Here is a 26,765-nt window from a genome sequence, read left to right as displayed (position 1 = left end):
GTACTGTTACTGTGTGTTCATTCAAAGTAGTTTGAATATGAGTTGGTACTGACTGTGACGACATCGCTACCTGTTCAAAGCTAAATGAGAAGCAGAAGTGCTGCTAGGGTTTGTCCAACCAGATCATCAATAATAAAGTGGGTGTAAGCTGATAAGGGTGTTCTCTGCCATATGTGTAGTGTCTTTTCGGGTTCAAATAAATAGGTCAGACACCATCACATCTGTTATAAGCAACCCATTCTCACTCCAAAGGCAACATTTATTTGATTGAGTTTATAGTAAGTATAATTATAGTTAATGCTCATAAGTATTGTTTCATTTTATTTTATAATTAGCTTGATTGTTCTGTAATTACCTAGTTTACATGAAATGTTTAATGTATACAGCACTGCAGATCTGATGACCTTTTTTTAATAGCATAATAAGATCAACCTAGTTTGCATTAATTTAATATGTATTAATTGTATGACATACATTTTATTTTATTGGTAACACGTTGCATTTGTTAACATTGGTTAACTGCATAATAGTTAATATGAGCTAACAATATTAATTAAATTTTTTAATTCTTAGTTAATGTTAATTTAAGTATGTGCTAAAACATTCTTACAATTAAAAGTTCTATTTGTTAACATTATTTAATGGGCTTGAGTTAACATGAACTTACAATGAACAATTGTATTTTAATTACCCAATGTAAACAATTAATGATAAATACCTTAATGCATTAAAGCACTTTTATTTAATAAAATGTTACTTTTTTACTATTTTACTTTTAGTATTTTACTTTTTTACAATTTAATAAAAAGTGTTACTATTTTTAAAAGTGTAACTATTTTATTTTTAGCTTAGTTTAGTTTAGTTTTGCTTTGTTTTGCTTTATTTCGTTTTTTCAGGTATTTCTTGTTAAATTTTGACCAGGTCAACTTTAGCCAGAGAAATAATAAACATTTTTAAAGGAGTCATATGATGCAATTTAAATTCTTTCTTTCTCTTTGGAGTGTTATAAACTCTTGGTGCATAAGGAAGATCTGTAACGTTGCAAAGTCTCAAATCCCAAGAGATATTCTTTATCAGAGTTAAGACTTTGCCACACCCCACTCATTCAAACACGCCCCCACATGACTAAGTCACTATGTTGAAATATTTGCATAAAGCTGCCCAAATGTCCATGCAAAGAAAGAAGGTGTGGTTTCAGTAACCGCAGTTAGTGATGATTGAAGCAGCCATGTTAGGGAGATGCTGTGTGTATCTAAGTGACCGCAAAAGCACTTTATTTGTCCTTCCAAAAGTAGATGCATTTTAGGAATCTTTAAGATTACTTACAACAGAACAGGAACACATTTTATGGAGGACTTTGCTACGACAATCTGGAGTTTCTGAATTATCTACTGGTAGTATGTTTTTTTTTAATTCGTTTAAGTATTTGCTATTGAATGTTCAAATGCTGAGTTTTCCGCGTCGTGTCGCGTGTGTGTGTGTGTGAGAGAGAGAGATAGAGAGAGAGAGAGAGAGAGAGAGAGAGAGAGAGAAATAATACTTTCATGTAAAACCTACTAAAATAATCTTGGTTTTATTTACAACTTCAAATCAATTACAGTGTGGTTATCCTATAATTAAAGCCATTGGTGTCTGGTGAAGGATGCTGCTGAGTGCTATGATACATGATGCATTCTGCTTCACTCTTCATATGTATGCATCATCTGAGAGCAGACTAGAGACTAGAGTTATTTTTGCTTCAGCTAGATGACAGGCTGGAGAACCACAGGGCGGGGGCGAACAGGCTGCCTGGAGTCTTCATTCAGGGAGCATCTGCACAGAGGCTCGGGTAGCGTGGGCATCTTGTGGAGCGTATGGTGAACCTGTGATTTTTTTCATAGTCTACCACTTGTGGCAGGCACGGGCAAGGCCTGCGCCTCCCTGTTGTGAAGATGACTGCAGCTCATCACTTCAGGATACCTGTATGGCTGGGGATCTGTTTGGCCCAGGTGTTATTGATCACATGCCAGGATGTCAAGACCGGTGAGTAAAGACCGGAGAATTAATTTTTTTCTTTTCTCTCCAAGATACTTAAACATTCAACTTCGGCGTCTGTGGAAATTATTTATAGATTATCAGGGAGATCTTTTTTTTTTTTTTCATTTGTCCAAACTGTTTATATATTGTTCATTAGATGTCTATAATGAGGTTAGAATGCCAAAATGAAAACTTTGTCATCGTTTACTCATTTCATGTTGTTTTAAACTTGTATGACTCAGTCTCTATGCACTTGAATTTTTTGAAAAGTAAATGATGACAGAATTTTCATTTTTGGTTCAACTTCTCACAGTTCTTCCTATTAAATGTGATCAGTAATAATGGATGTTGGAAACACACCATAGTAAAGATTTTGTTTTAGACCTGTTTATGTTATGAACAGCACTGAAAAGGATATGAGGTGATAGGAAGCAAGTTAATATTCTTAAGAAAGACCTTCATAGCTGGTTTTACTCAGATAGCATCCTTACTTACTATCTAGCACAACTAACTGGTAAGCTGAATTATCCTGATCTTCTGCTTTGTCAGCTCTGTCTAAGTTGGAGACATAACTTCATGGCTTTGTGTGTTTGGATGTGAGGTTTTCTTGGACCAAAGCAGGCCACCAATTGTGGTCAAAGTGCTTCCCAAAAGAGGTGCTAGATGCACCCAATTATGTGGCAAATGCTTGAAATCCAACAGTGATGTTTTCACATTAATTTAGGTTAGTTATAATATTCAGTTCACGTGAAGTTATTGATCAGCATTGCTGGATAGAATCGACTCAGAGTCTAAAATGACATTAAATTCAGAACTTTTGCATGGCGAATTCATGCAATCACACTCAACAAAAGGGATAGCTCACCCAAAAATAAAAGTTCTGTTATCATTTACTCACCCTTAATTAGTTTCAAACTATGTTTTTCTTTCTTCTGTTGTAAATCAAATATATTTTGGAGAATGTTGGTAATCACACAGTTGCCGGTAGACTTTAGTAGGGGGAAGAAAAAAAAATACTACAGAAGACGATGGCAGCCGTAACATTTTTGTTACCAACATCATTCAAAATACCTTCTTTAATCAGAAGAAAGAAGCTCATACAGGTGTGTAACAACTTGAGAGTGAGCAAAAAGTCATTTTAAGGTGACCTATCCCTTTAATGTACATCAGTATGGACTAATATACATAAAACAACTTGTGTGACCTTCTCACAGTAATTATCCCACATGGGGACACATCATGACCCTTATGAGAGCCAGCTTGTAATGTTTTATGTCAATCACAGGGTCTGAAATACAGTATCAGATGTAGAGGAACATTGTTTGTCTACACCAATGACAAATACAAAGTGCATTTTATACATGAGTATATAGGAAGTAAATGTACATTCCAAAGAGGATATTTTTGTAAAAAAAACTTCAGACAAAGGGTGTGCCTTTTTACTTTGACAGAAAAAAAAGTTGCTTAAAGTTAAGCATAACCTATAATAGAGGCCGCTGCGGTTTCCCCAAAATAACGTATGTGCTTTTCCACTAAATTGGTACTTACTTTCTTTTCAGAATCGTGCTTTAAAAAAGGCCAGTTTCATGCAGATGAGCAGTAGCAGGTGTCCTGCTGCTAGTAGTTTTACTGCTTCAATCCTTTGATAATACTGAAAATAATGTGCAATTAATATTATTCTAGGTTTTCATTTAATATTGTGAGTGTAAGACTTATTGCTAATAAATACTAGATTGACATTAAGCACACTGAGTGGCCCTGTTACACAATTAAATTTTCATCATGCTCATGATACCAAGCAAAATATTTAGGCATTACATTTTAAATGTCCATTTACAAATTTGGTGCAAAACCAATTAATATGATCAGTTTCAGCATTCATTAGTTGCTGTATCAGTGATTGATTTCTCAACAGAATTCTAATGTCCTTCCGTCATTACCATTGTGATTTATTCTTAAGTTATACATTTATATTTTAAATATTTAGAAATTATATTCAGTTAATTTGTCTCACAAAGTCTATATTTTGAAAAGAAAAAGTGAATAGAAATTTTACTGTCTTCTTAATTGCTTGGAATGTCTTTATGACATAATTTGGACCTTTATCGAATCAATTACAGCTATCACAAGTGCTTTTGATGAAAAAAAAGAGCAACAATTGTCTCCTAAAATAATGCTTACCTTGCATAAAGCTGTCTGCACTGTGGGACTGTTTTCTTGCACTAGAGCACTGCATTAAAGGCTTTCAGAATACAGCAGTGGAAGCAATACCAGCCCTCAGGATAGTCTCTGATGCCGGAGACTTTGAGCATCAGAAGTGCTATTTACTCTGTCTGTCTCCATTGTCATGCTTCAGCATCTAATCAAGAGTTATCACAGCCTGGAGCTATCGCTGAGAGACAAACATAACAGAAAACATGAGAGCTTTTAAAAATAGACATCAAATATAATGGACTGGCATTTTCATCCTTGGGTGTGTTTACCATCAGATTATTCTTACTGGTGATATCAGGTATTTTCTCATGCATTACTTATATTAAAGTGTTTAGTAAAGTCTTAAGCATGCAGTTTAACACCACATTTCTATAAGCTTCCTACTGTAATACTGTCAGCAACTTCCTGTAGTTTCCTTATGACATGAGGAAAATATACAAACGAAGGATGCAATTTAATTTCTTTTTACATACTGTAATAGATTAATAATTAGTAATTTTTGTATCAAGAAGAAACTGACAGGATAAGATACAATAAAGTAGTGAAGAATATTTTTAAACCATTCAAGCACAGCAAAAAAACTTCAAAGAAAAGAATGTTGGGCAGATAGAAAGATGTCCTGTACAGACCAGAGATGATGGCCTTGATGGCCCCTGCTGGTTACTTTGATGACCTTTGATTTTGCCTGCCATACCATATCATAATAGTGAGGAGGATAAAAAAAAATCACGGCATTGAAGCATTCTTTAAAGTTTTTCTTGTTTTTGTTTAATTATTGTATTGAAGTGTAGAGAATATAAATACATTTTATTCTGGATTTAATGCAACATTTCCCTTCAGTCCACCCTGACTTGCAAACTAAGTAACAATATTGGCCTTTTATATTAAAAAGAAGAAAAAAAAGTTTTTTTAGATGGTAGACCCCCACCCCCACCCCCCCCAAATTAAGTCTAAAGTCTTGGTACACAAGAGGTGAATCCTCAGTAGACTGAGTGAAAAATGTCTGAAGGCTCCAGCTGTAGACCTCAATTACAGGGTGTGGCACATGAAGTGATCTCCAGCTACAAGAGCAAGTAGCAATGGATGAATGGTGGCCTTGCTCTAGTTTTCATTTTATACTTTTACTTATAATTATGGTTACTTACATGTCCTTGTCAGGTGCAGATTATGGACCAGGCCGAAAGTACCAGTGCATTATCACTGGCCTTCATCTGAGGGTTTTGCGGTTAAGACACTTGTTACTTTATATGTAAAGCTGACATAGACGGACAAACACAGCACTGTTGCCACAATGTGAAATAAAGAGAAATCAATAATGTTTTCCATTCCCGGCATTTCACTGAGCACTAAAAGTGCCTTCTGAACAGCTTTGATCGTTTTTTTTTTTTTTTAATGTTTTATATTAGTCATAGTAAATTATTGTCTCTTTAGAAATGTTTTACATAAATATGGTGTCAGTTCTTGTTTGGACATTGTTTTAAGCAACTGAGAAAAAAAAAAAATCCTTTGAAAATATTAGTATGGTTACCATAGATTATCATAAAGTTTTATTGGAATAATTGGTTATTACGGCTATAAAATAATAATTAAACCTGCTGTACGCAATATGTTAAAATAGGCTATATGCACATGTTCCTATTACCTGAATGATATAATTGAAATGCGTTTTGAGACATCCACATTTTCTCTATTTGCTTATTGTCTCTGTAAACAAAATGAAGTAAAATAAAAATAAAAAAAAGAAACGTCTGTCACATCAACTAAAATCTGTGGCCTGCAGAAATCCAATCAGAAATCTTGAAACTGCTCCGCGCCAATGGCGGGAGTTTGGTGCGGGACATGGTGCGGGACCATCTGCTGGTGGTGCAGAAATCCCAGTGTTGCCAAGTCTGCAGTTTTCCCACGGAATTGGACTACTTTAACACTATTGCCGAAATTCGACGCGACCACAATAACGTGATATTTAGCCCCTGAAATACGAATTTTATCGGGGAACCCAGCCAATAATGTGTATTCTACCCCTCTAATGGCAATTTGGCTATTTCTGAGCAGAAATTGGGAGGGTTTTGTTGTCACAGCAGCTCTAGTTTGGCATCTCATTCAAACAATGTAAGAAACTTCTCTTTGAGATTGTTAACCCGTTGATGATAGTGGTGGTACCACCTTGTGACAGTTGTAAAAAAACAATATCTGTAGCAATTGTAGTGTGTTGGTGGGAATTATGGTTAACTTAGTAAGTTTGTGTGAGTACTGTTACACTTAAGCACAGCACACATTAAGATATGTAGCATTTTCTTGGCAGTAAGCATGCAGACGAGTGGCATTTGAGAATGAAAACAAACATCACTAGCTCTTTTGCTTTGGAACAAATAATTAATGACGCTAGCATGACCTCTGCTGGTGGATTACATTTGTACAGACAGTGCTTTTCTATGTTTCCACTGTAACTGTTAAAAATATATCTGAAAAACTATTATATCACCTGTCACCTCACAAAAAATTAGTAAGGTATTTTTTTTTATTTTGTGATAAATGTGAATTTAATATTTGTACATGTTAGGCAATACATGCCTTATTCTGTGTATATATTTATGCTTGTTTCAATTTTCATCTTGGAACAGAGGAAACGAAAAACTGTAAAGATGGTGATCAGAATTATTCAGAAAATGAGATTTGGAAGCCAGAGCCGTGCAGAATGTGTGTATGCGATAACGGCCAGGTGATCTGTGAGGAGATCCGCTGTGAGGATCTGAAGGGATGCGAAAAGCTCGTGATCCCGGAGGGAGAGTGCTGCCCTGTCTGTCAAACCTTCGCCAGCGCGCGTGGAAGGATCGGTGAGACTGACACACACGCCACGGCCGCTAGGGGGCAGACGTGACTAACATTCAGGCAATTCATTTAGATGAGTGGGAGTCATAGCTTATTTATCTTTTTATTTTACACATGTATTATAATTTAACCTGAACCCATTTCAATTCTATTTTGTGTTTCTTTTTCAGAAACATTTGCGTTTAAGGTACGTGAATGCTTTTAAAAATTAGGTATAAATTAATATGAGTGAAGTTTTTTGTTTGTTTATATATATACTTTTTATCGTGGTATTTTTCATATTATGATTATACATTTAACATATCAGTTGACACAATATTTTTCTCTTTTTTTTCTTTCCCCTTTCTTTCCCCTTTCTTTCATTTCCCCTTTCCTTCCTCCTTTCCTTCCCCCTTCTCTCACCTTTTCTACACCCAGTGGAGAAAAAAACAAAACAAGGGGATGTTTATATGAGTGAAGTTGATTAGTCCTGCATGTTTTTTTGTTTTGTTTTTCAGGGCCAAAAAGGTGAACCTGGTGACATTCCTTATGTGAGTGGCATTCCTTATTGTGCTTCTGTCTATCGTTTTTGCAATATTTTATGCCCCACGTGAGAATATGTCATTAGTGTTAATCATGTTATACACAGATTCATATTATATTACTTTTATATATATTTATATATATTTATATACTCTATTTCTTTTTTTTTTAGATTGTGGGAATACCTGGAAGCCCAGGACCAATGGTGAAAAAATAATGCGCACACACAGATATATACCTCTAACCTATTATTTTTTCCCAGAATCCCAATTCTTTGAATTGTCAGTCAAAGTGAAGTCCATTATCTTGTGTGTCACATCATACAGGGTCCCCCAGGAACAAATGGCCGACCAGGATATCCAGGAAGCAAAGGAAGAAGAGTATGTGGCATAAACCAATAGCCTCTATAGTAATTTATATTCTGTTTTGTGACTGTTTAATCTCAGAAGCACATTCAATTACAAAGAGTGGCTTTCTTTCTTTTTGATGCATGGAATGTACTGTAAATTATGGCTCTTCAATGTTACTTTGAGTGACTGGAGAGTCATAATGTAGTAAATGACAGCTAAATTGGTCAATCGTGTCATACAATATTTTTCGTAAAGGGTGTCCCAGGTCCGCCTGGTTTTGAAGGAGAGCCAGGTGTCCCAGGCATGCCAGGTGAGCCCGGTCCTGCAGGCACTCAACTGCCTGGGGTAAGTAATATAATCTTTCAAGGTTTTGTTTTCCTGTATTTGTTACATCCCTAATCAGTTATTGAATTGTAAAGCCTGTTCCTAATTACTAAATATATAATGAATATCATTATTTCTAATCAGGATATGTTTATAAAAAAAAGGTATAGTTGGATGGGCTCTTTACATGAACTTGTCTTGCAGATCTGTTAATTTATAGTAACAACAATGTGTGTCATGAATGCACTTTTTAATTCAAATTTAAATTCAATTTATATTTTACAGAGCCAGTTTGCTTCGCATATGGTCTCTGGATTTCAGGATGGAAAGCTTGGAATGGCGTCGATGGTCTCTGGAGCACCGGTAAATATCTTTACACATTCAGAAAGGTCTTTTATATGAATATATTAGCTTGATTGCCATACAGAACTACTTAACAGAGATAAAATGTATTTGTTCTGATCAGGGTGAATCAGGACCAAGAGGTCATCCAGGTCCACCAGGTCCACCAGTAAGTTCTCTCAAGATTGGTGTTGTGTATATGCAGTAAATCTCTTTAACCCCCCCTCCCCACCCCACATTGCATGTTTTCAGCACATTTCAATTTTTTTCTCTCTGTCAATCAGGGGCCAACAGGAGCACAAGGTGCGCCAGGAGATGGGGGTGATCCTGGACCTATGGTAAGACCAAAAATGTAGAGAGGTTTCTAATGCGTAAAGTACATGGTAAATAATCTGAAAAATACAGGTAAATATCTGATTTGCACCTGTAGGTTTCTAATATTCGTTAGAAAAGCTATACATGCCATGCAGTTAAGCTATCACTTACTGTACAGTGCAATAAAGTTTTTTTTTTCTTTGTAGGGCTCTTTTGGTCCAAGGGGACCAGATGGTCTTCCTGGAAAACCCGGTCCAGATGTGAGTTGACCAACAATTTGCCCAGTGATTTCATTATTTAAACATAGCGAAGCAGTACGTTCAGTATGGATGCAAATGCTGTCAAGTCACATTTTACAACGCTAACATAAGTAAGTTGAGTTTCCCTCTGCTTTTGATTACAAAAACCTGTTTCTCTCTATAACAGGGTGAGCCTGGACCCCCTGGAAATACAGGAGAAAGAGGATTCCCTGGCTCTCCAGTAAGACAATGCGGCTGTTTTCAGCTCTGTTTTAGGACTGGATGATATTACATCAAAAATTTCGTCTTGATGCATCTGACTGTTTTTTTCAAGCTATACAAGGTCAGCTTTTAAAGCAACAACTTTTTGTTCGTTTGTGCTGCATCTAGTTGCTTTTGAATGCAAGAACATAGTCTCCGTGAGTTAACTCTTAGACTTAGAAGATGGGCTAAATGAGCCGTAATAACTGAAAAAAAAACCTTGGTTTAAGTTATAAACAATTTTATATTTGACAATAATTCCACAAATAGTGTCTGGGAACACTGTTGAATGATGACTCCTGAAATAAATGGACTAAAATGCTAAAACATGCTCTTTCTGATGAGAAACTGATGAGTTCCAGACCACAATGTCAAACAGACTCAAAAACAAATCAAAGGCTTTAATAACAGTGCAACTGCTTTATGATAGTTACAAGATGACTCAAGGAGTACACAAGAAATAACAAGTAAGAGAGAGAGAAAAAAATCTAACTCAAAAAGTGCAACTTAGACAATGGAAAATTAAACACAGATGTAAACAATGCCTAATTAAATAAAAGGACAAATAACTCATTTACATAAACTGAAAGACTCCATGGTGCTAACTGGTGGCTCACAGACTGAAGCTCTATTCTTCCAAAAAATGAAAACATCAAATGAATGCAGTTGATATAAGGAGATGTATGTGGTGACAAGCATCAAAAGCTATAATTAGCTCACAACCTCTACAATTCCTTAATATTAAATGCTTAGCGCATCCTTACCGGTGATGATTTGTTTCATAGGGCTCCAGAGGGTTTCCAGGGTTACCAGGTCAATCTGGAATGAAAGGTCAAAAGGTGAGTTAGATTAGGACTTGCTTCTCAATACACTGATCACTGCTTGTTATGCACTCTTTGCACTGGTACCTAATTACTTGTAATATTTATTAGTATCTATCATTATGAAATTTAAAAACCAATTACATATTTTGTATTAAGTTTGCTTTGAGGACAATTTCACACACAGTGATTACCCTTTTTAGGGTAATCCAGGTCTGCAGGGAGTGAAAGGAGAACCAGGTACCTTGGGGTCAAAGGTCAGAGGCCACATATTTGAAGCCAACAAATTCACATAAAAGTGTTCTTGGCCTTGTGTCCCTTTGGTTTGATTGTCTTAGTAAATTACACTTTCCTTTCATTATCAAAGGGAGAATCTGGATCTCCTGGTGCCATGGGACTTGTGGGTCCACAGGTATGGAGCACTTTATTTCATTTAAACTGATCTTTATTAGATTTTACTAAATTAAACTAATATTGTACTCTAAAGGGCCCGATTGGTATGCCTGGCGAGAGAGGACGTATCGGTCCAACAGGCCCTGTGGTAAGTGGTTAAAGCTTTACCAATTTTGATTGGGTGGTGTTTTATTTAATTTTGAATTTATTGAGAAAATAAAAATGTTTTCTGTTTGTAGGGAAAACGTGGTCTTTCGGGAAATGTGGGAAAACCAGGTCCATTGGTATGTGAACAGCAGAAAGCCCTCCATCAGTTCTCATTTATCTACTCTGATCTTCACATTTACTTCAGACTAAATACCTCAAAAAACATGCACTACCATTTAAAGTTTTTGGGTTAATTTGATTTTCTTAACGTTATTGAAAAACATCACTTTTGCTCACCAATGCTGCATTTATTTGATCAATCATTCAGTAAAAACAGTAATATCATGAAATAATATTACAATTTAATATACAGTTGTGCCCAGAATTATTGACACCCTTAGTGAATATGAACAAAAGCAGCTGTGAAAATAAATCTGCATTGTCAGTCCTTTTGAGCGTTAATTTATAAAATCACATAAACCTAATCTTTAATTGAAGTTAAATTATTAAAAATGGAGGGAAGTCTCATTATGATTTTTTTTTTCTCAAATACACATTGGCCAAAATTATTGACAACCTTTTATTCAATACATTTTGAAACCTCCATTTGCTTCGTTGTCCTGGTGGAAGATTAAACCACCTGTCCATTATAAGAATTCTACCAGACTTTTTTCATTTAATTTTTTTTTTAATCTGTTTTAAATATTTTATCCATGTAATGGCAAAGCTGAATTTTCAGCATCCATTATCCCTCTCTTCAGTGTCATATACAATCACCTTTAGCAATCACTCTAATAGACTTTTGTTTAACTGTACTGCATGTTTTACATGATTCTTTGATGACTATGAAGTTCAAAAGAACATTAGAAAAAAATAACATGCCTTTAATAACACTTTTGATCAATTTAATGCATCCTGGCTGAATAAAGTATTCATTTAAAAATAATAATAAAATAAAAAACTCTAACTGACCACAAACTTTTGAAGGGTAGTGCATATCTACCATTATCTTCAAAGATGTGGAGCATGTTCTATTAATAAAGAGTGATACGTTATTTAACCTGACACTTATATAATTTGCAGGGCCCGATGGGAATTCCTGGAACCCCAGGATTTCCTGGAGGTCCTGGGATGAAGGTATGCCTGATTCCTGGTTACTGCAAGAATCATGTTCTGCTCATTTTTGCATCTTCGAACATTATTATAGTTTTTATTTAGAAAGGATTTATGGCAAGTACAAAACATGAAAAATGAATTGCACTCTTTTTAACCATTGTGCAGGGTGAAGCAGGACCAACAGGCCCACGAGGTACCAGTGGACCCCAAGGCTCAAGGGGAGAACCAGGCCGGCAAGGCTCACAAGGATCACAAGGCAACCAGGTGCAATCTCCCCTGTCCTGCTCTTTAGAAAAATGCTACAATGATTTGTTTATTAAATGGTCTCCATAATGTTGATGCCATTTTTAGGGACCAGCAGGCACAGATGGCACACCTGGACTTAAAGGACCAGTAGTAAGTTGGTCCCTACAACACTCATCAAAGAATGCAACATAACATACTGTTTATTTAATTTTGTGCTTATTAAAATTCAGAAAAACATTTTGAAGGCAACATTGCTATTGTTCCTTATTCTTTGGGTTATGGAATTGAAGAAAGCCCTACTTTTTAATCTGTTCGTTGTAGGGCATTCCAGGTGTTGAGGGCCCTGTTGGACAGATTGGACCGCCTGGCCCACCTGGACCTCAAGGATCATCTGGACTTCCAGGAGCCAAGGGCCAATTGGTAATGACACAGTACAAATTTTAATATTATAACCATATAGGAAATCACTGTTTCTTCTTTATGTGTCAATTAGAGGTGGAGCACTTAATGATACATTGACTGTATACTGTGCTCATTCATATATTTCATGCATGTCATAGGGTGAATTAGGTTCCCCTGGGTTTAAAGGAGAACCTGGAGCTAAAGGAGAACTTGTAAGTATTGACAACATTCAGGTGCCTTTATTTTTATCATAGTTGTTAGAAACAATGCCATCAGAACATCCATCCGATAATGAAGTGGTATATATTTTGTTGTAGGGCGCACCTGGAGTTCAAGGAGAAATTGGGCCGATGGGAGAAGAAGGAAAGCGAGGTCCAAGAGGAGACACAGGGGCCATTGGAGCCCCAGGTCCAGCTGGAGAAAGAGTGAGTGCCATTACATTACTGTGAACAACTAATATACAAGTCTGTTTTTTTTTCTTCAGGCTTTACATGTTTGTTCAGTACAATAATATTTAATGTTTTATATTTCTCAAGGGAGCTCCAGGTAACCGTGGGTTCCCAGGAGCTGATGGTTTGCCAGGTCAAAAGGTTCGAAACATAATAGTGGTCTATAAAGTTTTAAAAGCCCCTAACATTGCCTGGAGCACAACATGTCAATTGTAAACTAATACTTCTTCAGCATTTATTAATCTTAGTTAATGTTTATCTCAACTACATTTTAAAACTGAAAGTTGTATCTGTTAACATTAGTTAATGCAACTAGTATGTAAACTGACTTATTAAAAACATGCTGTAAAAATTAGTTGCAAGTTTATGTTAGTTAATATATTCATGTTAATCAATATGATTAATTTGATTTCTGAATGTAAGTCCTTTCCCATACTACAGTATATTCTCTGTCATTTCTCCAGGGTGCACAGGGTGAACGTGGTGTCCCAGGCTCATCGGGGCCTAAAGGTGCAACTGGAGACCCTGGCCGACCTGGGGAAGCAGGAATTACTGGTGCAAGGGTTAGTAAAACTGATGTTCTGTATATTTGTATTCTGTATATTATCTATACCCTACACAGTATAAAGTGCCACGCTGTTATACAGTAAAGTATGTCATATCTGTTCTGGGATTAAATAGACTTTGTGATTTTGCTTTGACAGGAGTGGATGATATTGCAGGTACTTTATTGAAGGTGTTCACATATTATATGTCATGTCTCTTTAGGGCTTGACTGGCATTTTGGGAATGCAAGGTGCAGAGGGGAAGATAGGCCCACAGGTAACTTGCAGTTTCCACCTAATGTGATCCTGTTATTCCTTTCTATTGTATACCTGCCTAAAAGAGGTCTTTAAACTCCTCTTTTTGTAGTCCTATTTGAACCAGTGGTTCCTCTGGGAACTTTCTTGGGGAAATTAGATGAACTAAACATGTCAGCTCACATCCTTCTGGAATTAGCTTTCTGGACTGACCAACTGTTATGGCTGAACAGCTCCACATGTTATTTTATCACTATATTTAAGTGAGTTCTGCCACCTCAGTTTCTGATGAGGACTGTGTTTTTTCCTTAGGGAGCACCAGGAGATGATGGGAATCCGGGTGTAGCTGGGCCTACTGGAACAAGAGGTGCAACTGGAACCATGGGTCTACCCGGTCTTAAAGGCTTCAGTGTAATTGCCTGTTATATTGATGTGTCATATTTTATATCTCATAAACGTTTTGAAGCAAAGAGTATATCAGGGTGATTATTCTAATAGGAAGACTTTCTGTCCCCTGGAATGATTGGTTTTATATATATAAACCTACTTATATGACCTGATCTGTCTAATTTCAAAGGATATATTATAACAACTAACATTTTTATCACTTTAATTGTGTTTTCTTAATTTTTTTTTAACACACTAATGACACTTTTTTGACTTATTTTAGTTTACCCTAGTCTTTAAGAGGTAAAAAAAAAAAAAAAAAAAGTCTTAAGATTTTTTGCTTTTTGGATTAATTGGTTGCCTGAAAACCAATTTTTGTATTGGAAGTCCAAGGTTATTCACCTTTTTCTTTAAAGTGGAATATACAGTTTCCATTGCAGACCGTGTCAAAACTCATGGTATCAGACAATACATTGACAATGTCAATGACAAGATCTTTATTTCAGGATGTTATATATGTTGAAGCATTATTTCAAGGCATTTCAGCAGACAAAAGTGCCTGTATGGATGAAAACCCATTAATATTGCAGTATGCATGTTAAAATATATTCTTTAAAAAATCCATAAGACAAAGAGAGTCTGATAATGACTTCTGTAATGCAGTTTTTATGGTCAGTTACAAAGTTTCATGTGATGATTTCCCCCTTTATCTTGTGTTTTCATATTATGATTTTTTTTTTTTATTTTTTTTCATGTTTTTCTGAATTTGCAGGGTGATCCAGGGAAAGCAGGAGAGATGGGATCATCAGGTGCTCCAGGCCAAAGAGTGAGTCCTGGCTTGCAGTTATGGTGCAACATTGTTTGCAACGTTAAAACTTATTGTAACTTTTCAAAAGCTATTTTAAATTACATTTTTCATTTTGCGTAAATACTTCTGATGACCTGCCAGTGCTGGTATTATATAGCGTATTGATTTAAAAGTCAAGTCAATCAGTAGGATTTGAGATGATGGTTATGATTCCTGCAGGGTCCTAATGGAAAGGATGGAGAAGAAGGTCCAGCTGGAACTCCAGGACCTCCTGTGAGTCTTCCAATTAATCATTTATGGCACATTTATGTCTATTTACATGTTCTGTATATTTTGGTTAGTTGTTTCCTTAGCTATCTCAGCTATTTCAGGTAATACATCTGAGTGGTACATTATTTAGAGGAGGAGATACAATATATGGTTGAGTTTATTGTTTTTCGTTTCAGGGAGTAGCAGGAAATAGAGGGGAACAGGGACCTCCTGGACTAACTGGCTTCCAAGTATGTTCTTATTTTTTCGGTTATGGTTCCAGTCAATGATGACTTTTAAACATGACCCCCACTGTCCACATAGTCAATGTTAAAAATGCTCTTAAAGGGGTCATACACAGACACACTAAAATGGTTCTTCAGCGGATCTTTGGGATGGTTGAGATGCAATATAGCATCACTGCCACACAAAGAACCCATTAAGCCCCTGTATAGCATTTTAACTCTCTTACGGGCCATTCACATATCGCGCCTAAAAACGCCTTTTCCTTCTTTCCAAAATGCTCGGGCAGTTGCGCCCCTGAGGCGTCTGCCTTTGCTAAGCAACCATGACGTGCTCTCTCAATGAAGACACGGAAATTTCTGCAAGGGATAAATGGATTTGCAGCTCTAAAAATCGCTTGCCGTATCTCTGCTACTAAATTTATTTCAAAACGGCAATCCATATAAAACTATGGTCAGCTGTTCCTTCATCTTGGCTGAGCTTTCAACATTGTTACAGGAAACGATGAAGCTAATTGGTTAGTTCTTGTCACATGACCCGCGGTGCGCTTACGGCTCTCTGAAAAGTTGAGATGATTTTAACTTGACGCGCCTGGAAAAAACGAGCACGTCGCACTGCATGCGAGTAGAGACCGCGTCGCTTTCATTATGAGCACGCATACCGCGCGACTATATTGGAAATAATGAAAATGAGTGCGCAAAAGACGCGATATGTGAACGGCCCCTTAGTCTTTTTGTTTAGTTTGGGAAAGGATTAAAAAAAAACATTTGTATTTCCTGAAGATACCATGCACGGTTTTCATCCTTTTGGCCCCCAACAAGGAAATATTCTAGGGCCCCCACATGAGACGTTTTGACCACAGAAAAGCATTAAACAAAAACATCTTTTGCCATTGTATTAAATTCCCATTCATACGAGAGTGGAGTAACATATCTAAATTCTAAGGAGGAGAATAGGGTTCTTCTTATGGTTCTACATATCTCCATTTGAAAAAGGTGCTCAATAACACCTTTAATGATACAGTAGGTGCTATATAGCACTTAAAGTGGCTCTTCTGGGATTGCAAGCCAATGAACCAATTTTAATGCTATTTAGCACCATTTTTTATTAGAGTGTATCGTGAGGCATTTTCCTTGATATTGTCAAAAAAAGAGTTTGATGCACTAAGATAAAAAACTGCAAGTTTTAGGCCTCGAAGCTTTCTCCCTTGTCTAAAAAGACTAAATCAAGCAAAACCAGTTCATTGTGATACCCTAGATACCCTTTTACCCCACTTTAACAATGACACATGTATTTGCTTGGGCAGGCAAGGTCATAAACACATAAAAAGTGGGAAAATATTTCCCATATCTGTAAGTAAATTTGATAAGATTTATTACTGGAAGAGTTACGGTACATCTTTTATTATGCTAACTTTTTAGGGCTTACCTGGACCCCCAGGCCCACCAGGAGAGTCAGGAAAACCAGGTGATGAGGTGAGTTCATCATTTCTTTGTGCTCTTTTACCTGATCACTGTATTCTGGTCTTTCCTGGATGTAATTTCTTTTGCTGAGGAAGGACAGAAATTGACTGAGATTGAGAATTAAAGGATTTTTTTACTTTTTCTTTTTTCTCAGGGTATCCATGGAGAGGCTGGTGTTGCAGGCCAGACTGGTCCAAGGGTAAGCCTATTGTACTTACACAGCATTTTATCAGTGGACAGCATTCATAATTTCACATAAGCAATCTCACAGTGTTTTTAATCTGTCTGTGTTTTGTAGGGTGAACGTGGAACCCCAGGAGTGAGAGGTCAAACTGGACCTAATGGTTTACCAGGACTCAAAGGAAGCGCAGGAACCCCTGGACCTGATGGTCCCAAGGTTAGAGCCAGATCTTTACTCATTAGTAATCATCAAGATGGCTGCATGCCTCTATGCATGCATTTAGTTCCTAAAAGATTTATTGTAGTTTTGTGGACAACAATATAATAATCTTGGCACATGTTAATTGCTGTGCAGGGTAAACCAGGTCCAGCTGGAATTGTTGGAGAAACAGGAGCACCAGGCCTACAGGGCATGCCAGGAGAGAGAGGGATAACTGGACCAGCCGGGCCTAAAGGAGAAAGTGTGAGTGTGGCTCTGAGATATATACACACACACAAACACACACATATATGTATGTATATATAAGCATAGGCTACCTAACACAGATAAGCTGCCTCTTTTTCCAAACTGCGTAGATGACCAGGGTGCTGATTTCTTCTGAGAGTACGCAATTTCATAAAGAGTATGTTTGATCAATTTATAGCCTTCTCAAATCATTAAGACTTGCCTAAAATAAAATACATATATAAAACAGTTCAAGCATACATGTATAACAATGTTTGTTTAACATTTATACTGTAAATGTGCGCTGTTAGATGCATATCCAATAGTTTGTGTGGAGTGAAGCAGCAGGACATGGAGGCACCAGCAAGATCACTTGCATTTTTTTCTTACAGTGGAAACAACTTAAAATACGCAGTAATTTTTGCTCATAAAGGTAAGAGTAATACATCATTCTAAACTAAAAAGTCAGTCTCGGCCTTGAACGGTTGCCTCAAGACATGATATATATATAAGCTTTAAATTAGGCTACTACTCTAAAACAAAATAAGTCATATTAAAAATAGAAACTCTTTCATTATGTAATTCACACATTTTTCTCTAAAGGCACAACCTACAAGATGGCGAGTCATTTTTATTAATCACCATAATTATAAAAATATAAAAACAAGTAAAAGCCCAAAACAGGCCCGATTATGATTTGCGTTTTATTTTATAATTCTGTACAATTAAAAAATACAACACAAATTATAATGCCATTTAAACTTTTTCCTATAATTGTATAGCTTCTTATATTTTTGATTTTTATATTTTGTTCTGAATACCTTAAAATTTTATGGATTTGATGCAATGCAGTTTTGTCTGGTATGTGAATTATTTATTTATAAAAAAAAAATTTGTTAGTTTTTTTGTTTTGTTTTTTATCCATGCAGAAAATTCTTTACAAACAGCTTTAAAAATTACTTTATAGCAGAAATTGACATGCAAAAGACTGATAAATTCAGTCATAAACGGTTCAGTCGACAGAAACACAGGACACACAGGCCTATAATAACTGCTGAAATTTTTGCACAGTGTGTAAAGCTATGCACCTGCAGGGACCACTGCAGATGACCACTGTCTTTCTAACATATCTCTTCTCTTCTGATCGTTTTTCAGTCAAATCGTTCTCTATGTGCAGTAAAGAAAGATCTGCAAGTTTTTTAAGAGTAAACCAAGGCGATGCAATAACACATTTCACCAGATCCACTTCAGCAGTCACAAGCCTAGAGTGAATCTAAAGGCTTATGCTTAAACTGAATACTGCATCACATAAGGCCATCGCTTCAAATCACCTGTTCAATTCAGCCAGAAATGACTCAATTTACCACGTTTTTATTAGCGGGTTTATAAACAAAACAACAATTATTTGTTAACTTGCTAAAGCTAAATCTCATCCATCTCATGCCTCTCATGTCTTCTCAAGTTGAGAACCATTAGCGACTTGTATTGAAAGATATGGGGTTTAAATAATAATTTATTCCAAAACGCACTTATTCTAACCACTTAAATAATAAGATAATACAATTAAAATGAGAAAATTTTAATTCTTTAATTTTTATATTTTATTCATTGGTCAGCCAAAATCATTATTGGCTCTCGTCTGGGCTGGGGCAGTGCCCACCCTAGCCCCCTCTAAACTCCTCCTATGCTGTGAGAGATAAGAGAAAACGGGTCTGCTTTGTCAAAGGCTTTGGCATATGTTAAACATTTGCATATGCACAACAAATGATTTTAGTTTCATTCCTTGAAATCAGTACAACAATACTGAATATATTAAAAGCCTTGGTGGTTAAAGCTCTGTGAGACATGGCGTTTGACATATACTGCATGACTCGCTAATATCTTCAGGCAGGAAGTTAATATTCTCTAATATTATCTGTGAAACATTATGTGTGTGGTGCTCTGAAGTAGAGAAGGAAACCACATCTGTAAAATATGTTTTTCTTATCAGTTTGCACAATAATACTCTTTATCTGTTTTCTTAGGGTGCAGTGGGTGACCGAGGGACAGAAGGGGCGGCTGGCAATGATGGGGCTCGAGTGAGTGACACAGAGCCATAATACTGCATATAGCAACTCCATATAGCAACTCCACAACTCTTACTCTGCACTTATATTCTTGCACTTCTGGTTAGATGCTAATTGCATTTCATTAGGACTGTACTTGTACTCTGCATAATGACAATAAAGTTGAATCTAATCTAATCCAATCTAATTTACTGGAAAAATATAACCTACCAGTAAATCATATAGAACTCTGAAATATACACATTCAAATGTTAATATCCATTTATGAAAACAGCAGGGGTTCCAAAGAAACTAAGTAAAATGTCATTGATGTCTGTAGGGATTACCTGGTCCTGTTGGACCTATTGGACCAGCTGGCCCACCCGGGGAGAAGGTTTGATTATTTTTTACCCCCCCCCTTTTATAGTGTAAGTGGTAAATTGATCCTGTTCTGCTCTGCCTGATTGTGTTTTTGTCTGCAATACTAAGACTTTAATGTTTCGTTAGTTTCTTAAAAGAACTGATTAAAAAGTCAGTTTTACAGCTGTTGCTGCTTAGATGTACTCGGAACTTATTGTTCAATTACAGGGAGAACAAGGCCCAAGAGGCCCTTCTGGATCTCCAGGCTCCAGAGCAATGGCTGTAAGTAGAGAAGTTTACTAGTGGAAAACCTTACCTTTTATGTTTGCTGAAGTTCTTTTCTCATGTGGTTCCCAATTCCATTGATGTATTGTGTTTTAGGGTTCACCTGGTGAGCCAGGTCCTACTGGTCCTGTTGGGTTTGCTGGCCCTCCTGTAAGTCCACCATCCATTAATTCACCCATAGAAAAACTTTTTTATATATAATATGGTATAAGTTTTAAATATTGTCTGGTTTCTGTGGTAGGGTCCTGATGGTCAGCCTGGAGTTAAAGGTGAAACTGGAGAGGAAGGTTCAAAGGGAGAGACCGGGTCTCCAGGGCCTCAGGGAATGGCAGGGAAACCTGGACCACAGGTGAGCAAAATGATTGATACACTATAAAAATAGAGTAAAGAGTGGTACAAAAATATATTTCAAATAAATAATGTTCTTTTGATCTCTTTTCATCAAAGAGCCATATATAGTGTGTAGTAGTGGTGTGTATATGTATAGACTATTGGTACCATAGGAAACAAAAACTTATAAACATAATGCTTTTTTAGGGAGTGGTTGGAATTACAGGCCTCAAAGGTGGCAGAGGAACTCAAGGAGCTGCTGTAAGTTACAAAAATCAAAGTATCAGAATCATTATTTAGCAACTTGGACATGCTCAGTTACTGAATCCTCTTACTTCTTTTATTCCTCACTTTTGTGGAATCTTCTTTGGTTTTCTTCTTTTGCTAAAAGGGTCCCAGTGGTTTCCCAGGATCCCCAGGAGGTGTTGGCCCAGCAGGCTCTGCTGTGAGTGATTCCATAATACAGATTTAATACGGATGCTAGTCCTTCGAATAGTATTTGCAATGTGTTAGATTCTTTTCGACCAATAAAACATTTGTGGACTCTTATACTGATATTATTCTCAGGGTCCAGTTGGCGAGGCTGGTCCTGTTGGAGCCCCAGGTAAAGAGGGTCCACGTGGGATTCCTGGAGAACCTGGAGGTCCTGGCCGACAGGGTGAGCATGGTAACCCTGGACCTGTTGGTGGCCCTGGAGACAAAGGTGAACCAGGAGAGGACGGACTGCCAGTATGTGATACCTTAATACTCAAATTTGAGTTTTTGCAGGACAGTTTTTGGCTTATGTCATTCAAATATAAATCATGAAAAATAAACTATCATTAAACATTTTTTTTGTTTAAAACTACAGAATTTTATTGAAATCACTTAATACTCTATCAAAAACTCATATATTTCTTTAACTTTCTTAGGGCCCAGATGGACCATCAGGACCTGCTGGAACTCCAGGACAGAGGGGAATTGTGGGTCTTCCTGGAATGAGAGGAGAGCGTGGTATGGCTGGCCTTCCTGGACCTGCGGTAGGGCACCACTGCTACCTTTTTGGCATGCAAGCAAATATTTAGAATTTAAAAAATAAAAATATTACATTTCTCAGCCTCTAGTTGGTTGTTTGTTTAATTGGTCAAAGAGGATGATTTCATTGATGCCAAAAGTCAACTTCTTTGACACTTTATCTACTATCTGTTTGGTTTTGCAAGGGTCAACCAGGAAAAGCTGGCACCCCAGGTTCTCAAGGAACCAAAGGTGGTGCTGGACCAGCTGGTTTGCCAGGAGCAGCTGGACCCAGAGGAGATGCTGGCCCAGAGGTATGAGATGTCAGTGTGAAAAATACACCGTCAAGATGATTGAAAACATATATATAAAACATTACCTTGATAAATTCCTTCTTAAACTAGGGTTTGGCTGGAGCTGACGGCATTCAAGGAGCTGATGGGATCATTGGACCCAGAGTATGAACCCATTCAACATTTGACACAGTCTTACTGAAAAAAATTGTTTAGTTAAATAAAACCAAGTTCAAATGATATGCTAACTTGCTTTCAGGGTGACAGAGGAGACCCAGGACCAGAGGGTCTTGCAGGTGGTCAGGGTGCACCAGGAACCCCAGGACCTGTCGGAACTTCTGGAGACCCAGGACAGAGAGGAGATCAGGTTTGTTTCCTGAATCCACTGCTGACACTTAACTGAAGATTGATGTTTCATAAATATATTTTTTAAAGCATTTAGACTGATTAAAAAAAAGAATTGTATAATGTTATGTAACAAAAGCACTGCTTTAATCTCGTCAATTTTGCTGACAGGGTGCAAGAGGTCCACCTGGTTCTGATGGTCCAGCAGGAATCAGAGGGAAAAAAGTAGGTTTGCATATTAACATACTGATATGGCTAACTTTATATTATCATTTTCAAATATGAAATATAACAAATTATAATGATTGCAAATGAGACTTAAATTAAATGAACTCTGAATTCACACAATTGAGATATCTGGGGAAAAAAATGTGTTACCTAATGACGAGTCAGTTTGTGGAAATAACACAAGGAGAACCTACAACCTGTGTTTATCAACCAAGCGAAAATTTCTTCTAAACAACCTTAGGGACCACAAGGACCAATGGGAGACAAAGGTGACAAAGGAGAAGCGGGTGAGAGAGGTCAGAAGGGCCATCGTGGCTTCACTGGACTCCATGGGCTTCCTGGAACATCAGTATGTAAAATTGACAACATGTCACCTGTAACACAATACAGTAAGTGTCTTCTGATAATTATCTGTCAATCGTTTCCCTCCAGGGTGCTCCAGGGGATGATGGTGCTGTAGGAATCACAGGACCAAGCGGCCAAAGAGTGAGCAATATCACTCTGAATTCTTAAAGCACCAGCAAAACACAAAACAATGTTGAACAGATTTTAATACAGAACATGTCATTATTAGGGACCCCATGGCCCTGTTGGTCCACCAGGAAAAGAAGGAGATACAGGTTTACCTGGAGCAGTGGGGGCCCCTGGAACTCGAGGTGCTCCTGGAGATATTGGACCTGAGGTGAGGCATGAGATTATGTCTATGATGCATTTTATGTATATTATGAGGTGGGATCTGCTTGCTGAAACAGCTTAAACCAGTCTAAGGTTTTTTCAGGTCTGGACTTGAGAGGTTTGGGGCATTTTTCACATGTCAGTAGGACTGTGCATTCAGTCACCGTCTCAAATGCAACAGAAAATCTACAATTAATAACATGTTTTTGTGTTTCTTTTTTCAAATGCCAATTTTCCATCTGTAATGACTCATAAACAGATACACTTTATACTTCATGACTCATAATCATGATTAATTACCAGATGCTGCTAATGTGATTAGATGTTTAATCACTAATATTCAGCATAAACAGTATTCACCCATCTCTCTGTAGGGACCCCCTGGAGAACCCGGCCCACCTGGACCCCCAGGGTCTCCTGGCCCCCCTACAGCCGCTGTAGATGACATTTTTGGAACACGCTTTGAACCTGATTTCGATTCTGAGCCAGAGGAACCTCCCCCACCCCCACCAGAGTTTAACGAGGATGAAGCGAGGCCCAATAACGGATCTGATGCGGTTCGGGTCGACAGTGAAGTTCACTTGTCTCTGAAGAGCTTGGGAAGTCAGCTGCACGGCATGCGCAGTCCTGATGGCACTCGGCACTATCCTGCCCGCACGTGTCAGGACCTGAAGCAGTGCTATCCTCTGAAGAAGAGCGGTGAGTGAGACAAACAGACATGCAGTTTAGAAGTAGCTCCGAATTTTTACTGACCCTGATCAGGTACAGCATGAATTGCTAGATCTTGATTTTCATTTGTGATGCATCTCTATAGGAATAATTCACAAAAAAAGAGCAAAGTTCTATAATCATTTACTCACCCTCTTGCCATTCCAAACCCAAATTGATGCGTCTTGAGCTATGGAGATTAATGATTTAAAATTTGGTCTTTTACAAGCTTTTACATGGCTTCAGAAAGCTAGTAATATAACAAAATGCAAAAAGAAGTTATTCGTCATGTTTTGCAGTAGCCCAGACTTTCTTAAAATAAGATCATTCTACCTGATAAGCGATGAAAAACTGCATAAGATATCAAGTGTTCTGTTTAGAGTATCTGCACTGACGGGTTTGTTTAACTGGTTTTAAGTGTAAGCCTAAAAAAAAAAAAGGTTTAATTTAAAATACATTCCCTGAAAAAAACTTTTAATACGATATGCAATTTTCCATCTCAGGCAAATTTATTTTGTTCTATGGATGTTTAGATATTTGACTGGAAAGCCCCTCTTCCCAAACCACTTTTATTGTAAGAAAAAGAGACAATAACTACTTCAGAAGACAAAAGATAAGATGGTTTTGGAATAACACGAGAAAACCTTATGATTATAAACATTTTAGTTATAAAAATGTCAAATATTCTGCAAACCACTTCGTGGTCCCCTGGGAGTCCTTAGAACACAATTCTAAACCTTTTTAAACCTTTACGTCTGTGTGTGTGAGAACAATATCATGAAAAAATATACTGGCCTTTAAGCATGCTTATAATATATTAGGAAACTGATGGGCGGTCATCTGCCAGTGAGCTGAAACTAAATCTGGAATATGATCCAGATCACTTGGATTAGCCGACACCAAAGATTTAGTTACCGATATTTAAAATCCATGAATCGAAATCATATACAGTATGTAAAGAAAAGCCACACGAGAGTCAGAATCCATTGTGAGATACATGACACTGATAAATTCGTTTTTCATGCCCGTGTATATGTCAAGTAAATCAAGTATGTATTCTTTTCCCAATGTATCACAGGTGAATACTGGATAGATCCAAATGAGGGCAGCGTTAGAGACGCCATTCAAGTGTACTGTAACATGGAAATGGGAGAGACATGTATACCTGCCAACCCAGCCAGTATTCCACGAAAGAACTGGTGGAGTTCACGCTCCAGCTTACCAAAGCCAGTCTGGTTTGGAGCAATCATGAACCGGGGAACTAAAGTTAATATGATTACAATGATGACTATTTCAATTTAAGTCAAAAAATGAAATTACAAATAAATAAAGTTAAAACTATTGCCCTGTATAGGACACTAAAAGCATGTCTCATTGTGCAACTACAGTGTGCTGTTAAATTTACTGTATGCTCTGATCTTTTATTACTCCTCTTCAGTTCACCTATGGAAACAAAGAGACACCAGCTAATGCTGTATCCGTCCAGTTGAGATTTCTCCGTCTGCTGTCAAAGGAAGCAGCACAGAGCGTCACCTATCACTGCAAAAACAGCGTGGCCTATAAAGATGAGAAGAACAGCAATCTGAAGAAGGCTTTAGTCCTTAAGGCTTCTGATGGACAAGACATAAAGGCATATAGCACCAACAAACGTCTGAAGTACACAGTCTTAGAGGACGGCTGCTCTGTATGTTTATATTATTTAATAACTTATATACATAAAATAAAAATCAGCGTTGGGGACACTACTTTGCAAATTATAGATTGGTAGACCAAAAACTAATCATACTGTATATATTAAACCTTTAACCTTTAAAAAGTAGTAGGCTACACAACCGTGAAACTATTTAAGGCAGTGTTTTAAATATGTATTTTGAAAATCATTTGTCATTCGTTAGCCATTGGATGCTGTTGGATGCTAGTAGATGTTCCTTTATGACTCAAGTATCCAACTGTATCACATCAGATCACTGTCTACATTTTTACTGGTAGTTTCTGCATTCATTCTATCTGCATTTGCATAAAGTCGTCACATTGCTAAACTTTACTCTCCTAATCACTCATTTCATCTCATTGAATGACTTGTCATTTTGAAGCATTTTGCTTCTTTGAAATGCATCATTTGAATCCGTGGGAATGATTGAGTTAGTCCCCAACGCTGATGACAATGTCAAGAATAACATTCTGTAAGCGTTTTCATTTATGCAAAAATGCCACCAATGAAAAATGACCTCACTGGTCTTCCTCTTTGTTCTTCCTTCCAGAAACCCAACGGTATATGGGGCAAGAGCGTCTTTGAGTACCGCACACAATCACTTTCACGGTTGCCCATTGTGGACTTGGCTCCAGTGGATGTAGGTGGGAAAGATCAGGAGTTTGGCATTGACATCGGCCATGTGTGCTTCTCATGAAACCAAGGATAAAAGCATCATCATTTGGACTTCAGCCAATACAGTATTTATTGTGAACACCGTCTGTAAGGGCCTAGAGGAATTTCTGACCTTTATTTCATGATTATTCATGATGGTTTTCACAAACCTGTGGTGTATGAGTGCATGAGAGACTATGGACCCTTTAATTTATGTGTTAGTCGCCAAATGTGTGAAACATTCATTTACATGAATTCGAAAAGTAATGTTTTACAAGTTTGACTGTGCCTTGCCTGTCTAATCTGTATGTTGTTTTATAGATTGTTTTATAGATAGTTGTTCACCCTTAAATCACAATCATTTCAAGTGGATTTTGAAGGTCAAGTAGTGAGATGAGTGTGTTTGGATTGTATTAAAGTGGGATAATTATTCAGGACAGCACATCTGCATTCAATTCCCAGCAGTTCTCTTCCCAAACCTGAAAATGATGATTTATTTGTACTTTACTATTAATGAGAAGTCTCACATAAACCAATGCCGGTCTCATTAAAAGGCTCATTTGCCCATAATACATGA

At 37.2% G+C, this 26,765-nt stretch overlaps 1 protein-coding gene across 1 annotated transcript; it reads left to right on the top strand.

Moving 5' to 3' along the window:
- The first annotated feature begins 1,755 nt into the window (after nt 1-1,755).
- Nucleotides 1,756-26,765, top strand: LOC113050820 (collagen alpha-2(V) chain-like). The gene is made up of 54 exons (XM_026214172.1): nt 1,756-2,022; nt 6,852-7,064; nt 7,230-7,246; nt 7,557-7,589; nt 7,754-7,786; nt 7,908-7,961; nt 8,187-8,276; nt 8,541-8,618; nt 8,722-8,766; nt 8,882-8,935; nt 9,119-9,172; nt 9,339-9,392; nt 10,198-10,251; nt 10,437-10,490; nt 10,601-10,645; nt 10,721-10,774; nt 10,866-10,910; nt 11,857-11,910; nt 12,055-12,153; nt 12,241-12,285; nt 12,457-12,555; nt 12,696-12,749; nt 12,855-12,962; nt 13,074-13,127; nt 13,451-13,549; nt 13,755-13,808; nt 14,099-14,197; nt 14,946-14,999; nt 15,201-15,254; nt 15,428-15,481; nt 16,895-16,948; nt 17,091-17,135; nt 17,235-17,333; nt 17,472-17,579; nt 19,586-19,639; nt 19,947-20,000; nt 20,195-20,248; nt 20,348-20,401; nt 20,493-20,600; nt 20,789-20,842; nt 20,973-21,026; nt 21,149-21,310; nt 21,493-21,600; nt 21,781-21,888; nt 21,979-22,032; nt 22,127-22,234; nt 22,384-22,437; nt 22,682-22,789; nt 22,873-22,926; nt 23,015-23,122; nt 23,490-23,814; nt 24,902-25,089; nt 25,262-25,507; nt 26,085-26,765. The coding sequence occupies exons 1-54, from the start codon at nt 1,932-1,934 to the stop codon at nt 26,229-26,231; spliced, it is 4,503 nt and encodes a 1,500-aa protein (XP_026069957.1). The 5' UTR covers nt 1,756-1,931; the 3' UTR covers nt 26,232-26,765.

Source organism: Carassius auratus, chromosome 31, assembly GCF_003368295.1.
Source record: "Carassius auratus strain Wakin chromosome 31, ASM336829v1, whole genome shotgun sequence".
Taxonomy (NCBI): domain Eukaryota; kingdom Metazoa; phylum Chordata; class Actinopteri; order Cypriniformes; family Cyprinidae; genus Carassius; species Carassius auratus.
Note: the sequence above shows the minus strand (reverse complement) of the source record. Positions and strands in the feature narration are given on the sequence as shown.